This window comes from Pseudorasbora parva, chromosome 9 (genome assembly GCF_024679245.1).
Source record: "Pseudorasbora parva isolate DD20220531a chromosome 9, ASM2467924v1, whole genome shotgun sequence".
In the NCBI taxonomy this organism is placed as follows: domain Eukaryota; kingdom Metazoa; phylum Chordata; class Actinopteri; order Cypriniformes; family Gobionidae; genus Pseudorasbora; species Pseudorasbora parva.
The window spans coordinates 13,463,356-13,473,974 of NC_090180.1; the positions used below are offsets into that span (position 1 = coordinate 13,463,356).

General features: G+C 35.6%; 1 protein-coding gene and 1 long non-coding RNA gene across 2 annotated transcripts; both read left to right on the forward strand.

Moving 5' to 3' along the window:
- Nucleotides 1-773: 773 nt before the first annotated feature.
- LOC137090193 (serotransferrin-1-like) lies at nt 774-7,242 on the forward strand. The gene is made up of 17 exons (XM_067454004.1): nt 774-912; nt 999-1,171; nt 1,265-1,367; nt 2,040-2,222; nt 3,010-3,145; nt 3,231-3,286; nt 3,423-3,583; nt 3,708-3,846; nt 4,920-5,068; nt 5,163-5,259; nt 5,363-5,383; nt 5,487-5,648; nt 5,766-5,916; nt 6,027-6,094; nt 6,193-6,377; nt 6,594-6,756; nt 6,864-7,242. Exons 1-17 carry the CDS (start codon nt 876-878, stop codon nt 6,893-6,895), a joined length of 2,016 nt encoding a protein of 671 aa, XP_067310105.1. The 5' UTR covers nt 774-875; the 3' UTR covers nt 6,896-7,242.
- A 59-nt stretch (nt 7,243-7,301) lies between these two features.
- LOC137090195 (uncharacterized) lies at nt 7,302-8,005 on the forward strand. The gene is made up of 2 exons (XR_010907830.1): nt 7,302-7,592; nt 7,667-8,005. It is a non-coding gene; the product is annotated as an uncharacterized lncRNA (long non-coding RNA).
- Nucleotides 8,006-10,619: the final 2,614 nt, after the last annotated feature.

The window sequence follows — 10,619 nt, forward strand, 5'->3', positions numbered from 1 at the left end:
GTAAGTGAAATTAAATCTCTAGTTAATACCACTAACAAGGCTCAAAATAGCCTCACACTAACACGGTAGCGTAATGAGGGTCCCTACATGCAAACCGAAGCATTGAGAACTTTGTAAGAGTACAAACAGTTTAATAAGAAGATACTTTATAAAAACAGTGCATTACACATCTGCGGACAGCAACCACCTTGGAAAACGACGAGTCGAGCCACGAACGCTGAAAAATTGCATTTTTTTTTGTTGGAATTTTATGATAACATGGAGAGAGTTTGAAAGATTTTGTTCTTATATGAAGTAACAAAACGTGGAACATATTGGGATAATTGGTGGTTGATTGGGCTACAACGTTGAAACCTATTTGTTGTTAAAGACATGGGACGAATTAGTCCCATTACACCATTATTATTCAATCAAATGTCATGGAAGAAAAATTAATGTCATAAGGTAGAGTTAGGTCAGGGCTGCGGTAAGAGAGGTGTAGGCCTATTGCATTTTCCCAGTTTACTTTGAATATTGCAAATGTTGAATATATAAAAGTACATTTTACTGAAAGGCAAGTTGTCACATTTCAATGTATTTTTTAGGTGCGTGTACGGAGAAAGCTAAGGTTGATTTTCAAAGTTAATAAATGTTTGACATTAACTTTAGCTATACCAGGGGATTTCCATGACAGAAAATGGCCACTTTGCAAATGTGAACTGGCTCACTGCCTGCACAAGCTGATAGGCTATTGAGAAACCATGAGCAAATGATGATGATGATGATGATGATGTCTTGTGTTTGCCTGACCCAACCCACTAGTGCTTCCAGACCTCCTATAAAAAGCACTGTCTCTTCTGTCTCCTCCTGCCAGAAATCCCTGCTGAAGGCCTAATATGAACATCCTGCTCATCTCATTGCTGGGCTGCCTTGGTAATTCTCATCTTTGATATTGTTGTCATTTTATTCTTCACTTCATATTTAATCATTGTGTTTATCACTGATTGTTTTCTTTGCAGTTGTGGCACTGCCCTCGGCCAGTGCTCAAAAAGTCAAATGGTGTGTGAAAACACAGAATGAGCTAGATAAATGCAAAAAATGGCAAGGCCTTGCAAAATCAGACCCTAGCAAATCAGCAGATCTTGAGTGTCTTCTCCGGCTTTCTACAATTGACTGCATAAAGAGCATCGAGGTAATAAAACGTGTATTATTTTACCTCACACACACACCTTTTTTTTTAAAGTTTAAACCATAGCATTTTCATCAAACTGTCTATAATTCACAGAAAGGTGAGGCAGATGTTGTAACTGCAGATGGAGAACATGTTTACTTCGGTGGACTCAAACCTTATGAACTCCGTCCTCTCATTGCAGAGAAATATAAGAAAGGTAAATATTTTATTGTGGTGTTGAGAATATTGTGACAGAAGCCCCATGGTATATTGTTGCTGGTGTTTTTAATTAAATTAAAATGAATTAATTAGAGTTCATTTTAATTCAATTAATTAATTAAATTTAATTATTATTAGATTTCATGGAGCTATTTAATAGTTCAATTAATAAGATGCAAGTGATTTTAAACATCTTAATTATTCATCATAACCCAAATTTATTGGTATCATTCAGTCTAAATAATTTATTGCTTAACATATCATATATAATTTATTATAAGACAATTAAAGTAGAAATGTAGGTCTAATTATCTTTAATTATAGGTATTTAATTTGTAGAATATGTGCCATTCAGATGTTTCTCTGTACCTGTCATTTTTGTTTCATTATTCAGTTTTTTTTAAATAAATTGTCAAAATACACATTTAAATTAAATAAGTTTCAATAAATAAATAAATAATGATGTCATGGATTTGACAATCCCCAGTAGTGAGGCAAGATGACCCCTATGATTTTTAATTAAAATAGCAAATGTTTCCTTGTTATTCCTGTTTTGATGGATCACCAAATCTGCACATGGTAAAATCATCCCAATTTAGAAGTTATTTTTTTCTGTCAGATTTTTGTTTTTGATTCTGTTCCTCTCTTCTCCGCTTCTCTTCTTTTCTAGAGTCCTGTTATGCTGTGGCTGTGGTAAAGCGTGACACTGACTTCAGTATCAGAGATCTCAAGGGAAAGACTTCCTACCACAGTTGTTATAAAAGTCCTGGAGGCTGGACTTTACCCATTGGAAGACTGGTTGCAGACAGGAAAATTCTGTGGGATGGTCCTGATGATTTGCCTCTTGAGAAAGGTTAGTGTGGAGATCAAATGTAGATTATTACATAGCTCTCTGAAATACTGGAAATACTGGCAAATACTCTGAGTCCACTCAGCCATGCAACTGAAACCAGCACCGCTTTTGTGTCTCTCATATCACGCCACAGACTCATTTAATACAAACGAAACCACCATCATCTTGAGTCTCAGTTATTGTTTGTTCTAACAGTAACCTCAGAGGACTTGGGTATGCTGTAAGATTGTTGCAGTTGTTTTGTACATGGACTATTTTTTTTCTCTCAGCTTTAAAATATTATGTTGATAATAAAATGATAAAATAATGAACCTACAAATCGATATTTAAATTTTATTTTTTGTATTTATTTATTTGGCGAGTCATATATATATAATATGATAATAATGCTGAAATATGGAAAACAAATAAAATAATAATATAAATCTAATGAATATTAGATTAAAAACTTAAAATGACATTACTAAAATGACTAAATGTAAAACTGAAATAAAAATTACTTAAATTAAAGCTAGAAATATAAAAAATGACAAAAGCATATAACAAAATTGTTAACTTAAAAAACTAAAAAAATGAAAACTGAAAATATAAAATATAAAAAGTATAATATACTGTATAGTATAGTATAATAGTATATAATATAATACTAAAATAACACTGATAGATCAAATTGGGATAATGAGCTTACTGCATGACCTTTGAGGTATTAAATGTGATTTTTGGTCATGTGAATTGTTTTGTAATTGATGTATAAGTGAATAATGGGACACTTTTTTGTGTTCTCCAGCTGTGTCTGAGTTCTTCTTGCGCAGTTGTGTTCCTGGAATATCAAAAGCCCAATACCCAAAACTGTGCTCAGCTTGCCAGGGTGACTGCAGCTGCTCACAAAATGAACTATGCAGTGGCGATGGAGGAGCCTTCCAGTATGAGCCTTCCACACTAGTACACTCATATTTCCACTGTCTTCTCTCTGAATACACAACAATATAACTCATGCATCCTTTACAGGTGCATGAAAAAGGGTAATGGAGACGTTGCCTTTATTTGCCAAGATGGAATCCCAGGTGAGTGATATCTTTTGCCAAAATCTAAAATATTATTGACTGTCACAAAACCGTTAGAGATATTAGAGTTGTGGCAGGAGGTTAAGATTTAAAGGCTGTTGATTTAAATGCTTCTTGTCTCATCTGAACTCTCAAGATGATGAGAGACCGAACTACCAGCTGTTGTGCATGGACGGCAGTAGAAAAAGTGTTGAGGATTACAAGACCTGCAACCTCGGCAAAGAGCCGCCCCTTGCTGTCATCGGCCGGAAGGATGCTGATTCACAGCACATTTATAAAGTCCTTAAACAGATTCCGGTATTTCATTCCAATGGACACTGCATCAGTAACTTTTAATTTCAACATAATATTGATCTAAATCTAGAAATGTATCCCTGAAATAAAATACTTTTTTTGAATATTGAACTGTTGTGCTCAACAGGATTCAGATCTTTTCTCTTCTGATGGGGGTAAAGACCTGATATTCTCAGACTCTGCGTTTGACCTGATGGAGCTCCCAAAGATCACAGACTCCTTCCTCTACCTGAAAGATTATTATGAGGCCATGCAAGCCTTTAAAAGTAAGAATTATAGTAGAAATACATGTGAATGTATACATTGTCTCTAAAATGTATTAAGTCACAAATAAACATGAATTAATCAACATTTATTTTAATTATTAACATTCATTAAAGAGATAGATCACCCCCCTCCCTTTTTTTTTTTCATAATTTACTCACTCTTCCAAACCCGTATGACTTTCGTTCATCTTCGCACAAATTGTTCATGAAATATGCCAGATTTCTCTCCCTCCATTCACAGTCTATGCAACTACCACTTTGATACGTTTAAAAGTTCATAAAGAGATCATAAAATGATTCCATATGTTTTAGTCCAACTTTTCTGAAGAGACTCGATCGCTTTATATGTTGAAGAGATTGGATTTTGTCTTTAATTCCAGTATAAATATTGATCAGTGAACATAAACAGAAAGAACAAATGTGAGAACAAACCTCACTGGTTCTTGCAGAAGCTGAAACGGGCTGCGTAACACGAGAGAATCAACCTCATTGGTTCTCGCACGTCAAGCGAACATGCTTGAGCTTTCGTTTACCACAACTGATGTGTGGGTTAATGAATGTTTATTTGTGATTGTCTGTTGATTATATAAAGCGATCGTGTCTCTTCAGAAAAGAGATTGTGTCAAACTGCTCAATTCATATATGGATTAGTTACGATCACTTTATTAACTCTTTATTACAATCTATTTATTAACTAATTAAGTGTCAAGTGGTGGTTGCGTCAACTTTTAATGGAGGGACGGAAATCTCTTATTAAAATATAGTAATTTGTTTTTCTAAGATAAACATAATGCTAATAACAGTCTGATGACAAAAGTAATTCATGACAGAATTTTCATTTTTGGGTGAACTAAACCTTTTAATTAACTTACTAAAAAACGTTGTTTGTATTTATCCCCAGGTATAACGTTCTAAAAAATACTCTAGCATCAAATGTTTGCAGATGCCCCATTTCAATCCTGACTTAGGTGTCAAGACACATTTGGGATCTTGTCTCTGACCTAACTGTATGTTGTTTCTTGACATTTACTTGAAAAACTTGATTATATATTGTATGTATAATTTCTCATCAGAGGGGAGCCCACCAGCTCGGGCTCCGGACGGTAAAATTCAGTGGTGTGTTATTAGCCACGCAGAGCAACAGAAGTGTGACAGCTTACAGATTCCTCGTGTAGAGTGCAGAAGGGCATCATCTGTGGAAGAGTGCATCCAGAAAGTCATGGTATTGTTGGGTCACATGAGTGCTGAGGTTGATGTCAATCATCTTTACGTGCTGTCCACCTGTAGGTTAATATTCTGTTTTATTTGCATTAAAGCGCGGAGAAGCGGATTTCTTTGCAGCTGATGGTGGCCAGGTGTATATCGCTGGAAAGTGCGGTCTAGTTCCAGCCATGGTTGAACAGAAGGATGAACGTAAGAATGAACACTAACTCATATTTCATGAATCAGTTCATAAGCCACTTATTAGTCAGAATGTTTGATGAAACATTAAATGTTACTCTCTCCTTCCTTGCAGAAAGCTGTCTTGTTGGTGGAGGCAAGTATTGTGTACTTTTACTTTTGTGAAGATCTAGACTGATCATTTTCTCATCAGTTTTCTGACTTTTCTGCCTTAAAGTTAATTTCTGTGATTTGCACAGACACCTCAAATTACTATGTTGTGGCGGTTGTGCGTAAGGACTCGCATTTAACTTGGAATGAGCTGCGAGGACGAAAGTCCTGCCACACCGGCCTTAACCGCAACGCTGGTTGGAAAGTCCCAGATTCAGTCATATGTGGCAAAACACCTAACTGCACCCTATGTGAGTCTCATTGAGTGTGTTCTCACAGCTGGTTATTTCATATTTTCTAATGATTCTATCAGATTTAGTTCCTGTTATCAGATTAAACAACATATTTGTCTTAAATATTGTTCTCAGATGATTTCTTCAGTGAAGGCTGCGCTCCTGGTGCTGATCCTACATCAAACATGTGTAAACTGTGTAAAGGAGGTGGGAAGCAGGTGGGAGATGAGAGCAAGTGCAAAGCCTCTTCTGCGGAGATGTATTATGGCTACGATGGGGCTTTCAGGTACTGGACCGTATCCCAGACTGGAATAGAAATGGAAATGTGTTTTTTTAGAACTGTACTCTGACTCCAATCCACAATCTAAATACTCCATAATCTCGCTGCTCTTATAGGTGTCTTGCAGAAAAAGCTGGTGAAGTTGCTTTTATCAAGCACAGTATTGTTGGGGATTACACAGAGGGTTAGTGTGGTTTACATTGATTAATAAAACTTTACACTTTTTATAGTGTCACATTTATAAATATATATATTTTTTCTGGTCCATCTATATCGTCTTAGGTAAAGGACCGGAGTGGGCTAAGAATCTGAAGGCAGATGAATTTGAACTGATCTGCCCAAAATCACCAGACAGATTCAAATACACTGAATTTGCTGACTGTAACCTTGCCAAAGTGCCGGCTCATGCTGTGATCACCCGGAAAGATGTACGCAGTGATGTGGTGTCCGTTCTGAAGGAGGCTCAAGTGAGTTCATTGCAGATCTGTGTAGATTTTCCTGTGATTTTCATTTTTCCTTATTCGCATATTCTGAATGTTCTCTTTTGCAATACTGATACTAGCACAGGTGGGCGTTCACTTGTATTTAAAGCAATCTTTATCTTTTGTGTCACTCAATCCGTTTCTAAATTTTGTCTTCAAAGTAATTTGTCTTATCACTGAATTCTCTCTTGCATGTTTCAGAAATCTCCAGACATTCTGTTCAAGTCAGTGGGTGAAAGAAACCTCCTTTTCTCTGATTCCACTAAATGCCTTCAAGAACTCACTAAACCTATGCAGGAATTCCTGACTAAAGAGTACAGAGACATGATAGAAAGGACCTACGCGACTGGCCAGGGTGCACCAGGTATAGTCTATGATTTTACACAATAATTTTGTTAAAAATGTGAAGCTGTCTTGTTGCTTTTGACTTATGAAATAAAGTGATTCATTCTAATAAGTTTTTCTTCACAGATCTGTTGAAGGTGTGCACTTTGGATGAGTGACATGATGTACCAACCACCAGTCCAGTAGGTTGAGTTACAAGAGTTAAAACTGGGGTCAGATTAAATTGTCTGATGTTGAATGTTTTAAAAAGACAGTGTCACATAATACATTTGAGTTCATATGACCTTTATCTGACATGTTACCCCAACTAAGAATCTACATCTCTGAATCCCTCTATTTCTCTTCACAAGTTATCAGTATGAGGGAAACATGATGTTCACATGTTGCAGTGTCAGTATAAATGCATAAGATCTAACACAAAGTGTCACACTCAAGAACAGAGATGGATGTGATTAGGTTTCTGTTTTATGACAACAGGGGTTGAAATAAAAAAAAAATCTCAAAACCATGTCTATGAGCGTGTTTCATTTTCAATTATAGTCAGGCAAACTAGAAGGCAACAGTTTAAAGTTTAAACTGTTGCCTTCTAGTTTGCCTGACTATCCACCTGACAAAAAATGTATTCCTAAATTGTTTAAACTTTAAACAATTTAGGAATACATTTTTTGTATGTCTGCACCCTCTACTGGGGGAACTGTGCAATTCATATCAAGTTGAGCATTATTTTTAATTTATGTAGAAATTTATTTGCCTTTCTCTTGCAGATCCTGCTGCAGTAACAACACTTGCATGAACTTTCTTACAATAACCACACACATATAATATGTATATTATACATATTGAACCACACACATAGTTATAATGCTATGCTGTATGACCTGCAATCTGCTGTGTGTAATATGTGACATATTACACACAGCAGATTGCAGGTCATACAGCATAACATTATAACTGTTGACAGTACAGACTACAGAGCATTGTGGAAAACATAAAAACATATTGAAATGTATAGAAATGGACTTCTGATATTTGAATGGATGGATAGATGTTAAGCTGGAAAGACTGAAAGAAGGATGGATGAATGGAACACTCAGATACCTGCAGAATCACAGACCTTACGCTTACATGCACAACCTCCAGAAGTTGATCCAGATGTTTTCCTCCTTATGGACTCAAATGGGACCCAGAAAATCTCTTTCCACATCAAAAAGTCACCGCAAAACAATACAGCACAATAAACCAAGCCCACCAGATCATAAGAAACTTCACAGGAGACCCCTCATGTGTTATAACCCACAAATCATTTTGAAAATGTATAGGCCCACCAAATGATAAATATAATCAGATTAAACAAAGTCTACAAACGAAGACACAATTAAAAATAGTCAAAATCCACCTGACTCACAATTACACTCTGAAGAATTTACACAACAAAAACCCCAAAAACTCAAAAGCCAATAAGAAATCTTGCGGTCCTGACACTGGTAAAATGCTGAAACAGCACACCTGAGCTGACAGCTATGCTCAAATTATGAGACAGCTATGCTCAAATTATTACACCTTTTATTTGGTTTAGGCTGTTTTACTGACATCTGGGGCCAAGGACTTGTTACCGTAATTCATAAGAGTTGAGATAATTTCAGAGAATTTATCAGGCCTTGAACATAAATTACACACTCACACCCCAAACATTCTTATCACTTATTTATTTTAAAATAAACAAACCAGCTTCAAAATTCACGTTTCCCCAATATTGGAAATGTATGTGGTTTTATAGCAGAGACTGATTCTAATACAGGCTCAATGAGCACAGTCTAGCCATTAAGACTAGTGGACACAGAAAGAGCTGGTTACCCAGAGAGCAAAGTGTGTACTCACTGTAGGATGGCCTTTGTGGTGTTAAATTGGGAAGATCTTGAGTTTTCCCTGAAGGGCGGCCTCACAAATGTTGATGTTTCGCCATGACACAAGAATTTGTTGTACCTCAGGCATACAATGTCCGATCTGCCTCAAACTTCATATGTTTGACAAGAGTCCTGACCTGAAGACATCTACATTCCAATATTCAGTCAAAGTTATAGCGCCACCAACTGGCAGCAGGATGTGTCACTTTTTGAATTTTTTTTAATCACTGTCTTACTTTCACCCGATTTACTTCAAACTTCATCAGTATAATGTGAAAACATGACAGATATAGACATACGAATGGATTCCTGATATTTTATATACTGTTGCTATGGCAAAGTGTCATTTTAATTATCTTTTGGGTGTTTTTGAGACTTAGCATGCTTGAAATTGTGTGTGTGTGTGTGTGTGTGTGTGTGTGTGTGTGTGTGTGTGTGTGTGTGTGTGTGTGTGTGTGTGTGTTTTTCTATACATGGGCTTTACAGAAGGTCATTTGCGGTTTTTGAAAAGACACATGTCTTAAAATTAATTATTTACTGATAAAAATCAAATTGATTTAAAAAGTAAATTTCACATGATTTTCTAGTTTATAAGTTGTCTGGGTATCACCAGACCAAGCTCAATTTAAGATTGATCAATGAGCATTATTTGAATGACTCTGTATGCAATTGGATAGTCAACTAAACAGACTACTAAACTCCCCAATAGCGTGCCAGGTGAATAAGTTAGTCTGTGATTTGTTCCCGCAAAAGTGTAACAGAAGCAGTAGAAATGAATGTACGGGTTTTCAGACTGTGTTGCAGGGCGAAGTCAAATCGCTGGCAGATCAGGCTGGGTTTACCCAGTCAGTCTAAGTAAATTTTATAATAAAATTTATAATAAACTTCCATAAAATTTAGACGCGCATCTTACTCTTACCTGACACTAATATTAAAAGTGTGCACAAATATCTATCACTTTATTGTGAAAAATAAGTAAAAACTAAAACATATTATATCTTTAATTAAATACTGGTCTTCTGAACTTACAAAATTTTGAGCTGCAAAAAATACATTTGCACATATTTGAAAGTGATATCCTAATACTTTTAATTGTTTTCTATAACATGGGCTTTAAAGAAGGTCATGTGCTGTTTTCAAAGATCACGTATGACACCTCTTTAAACTAATTATTTATTGATAGAATTCAAATGGATAAAAAAAATTACATTTCACATGAATTTATAAAAAGAGTCTGTTTATAATAAACTTCCATAAATTATATGCACACATATTACTCTTACCTGACACTGATATTAAAATCATTGTTGCGGTTTCTGTGTTTTGGCTTTATTTATTTATTTTATTTTATTTAAAAAAAATATTGAATGCCACACATATTGAAATAAAAACAAGTATGCTTTTTGCTGCATAAGATTGGTGAACAATCACAAGCTACAGTAGGTCAAAACACATAAAGAGAAGTGTAAGGATAATACAACTTCAGCATTTGGACAGTATTCTGCACTCATTTTGAAATTGACATTTGACATCATCTGACATAAAATTAATGAATAAAATGTAATTGATCTCATAGATGTGAGTGTTGTGGTTCCTGGTCATAGCAGCACCAGTTGCTGCAGTTAATGAGGTGAATTCAAATGACATAGTCCCTTTATTTATTTTTTCCCATATTAAATGCCTATTGCCTGCTGTGCACAGTTAAGCTGATGCCACCGGGGTGGCGGTGCCCCTGGCTTGGGCCCGTCATCGCTGCTCGCAGCTTTAATTTCTATTTGTTGTTTGATTAAACGGAAACAACAAGGCAATTATATATTACATTCTGAATCATATTATAATCTTTGTGTGCCCTTTGTTAGAATTGAGCTTGGTAAAATGTCCTTCAAATAGGCTGCAGCCTCAGATTGGAATTGGCTCCAGATGAGTTAAAGCTAAAATATTTGGTGACATGTAGTCATTTTAAAATTTTACTACATAA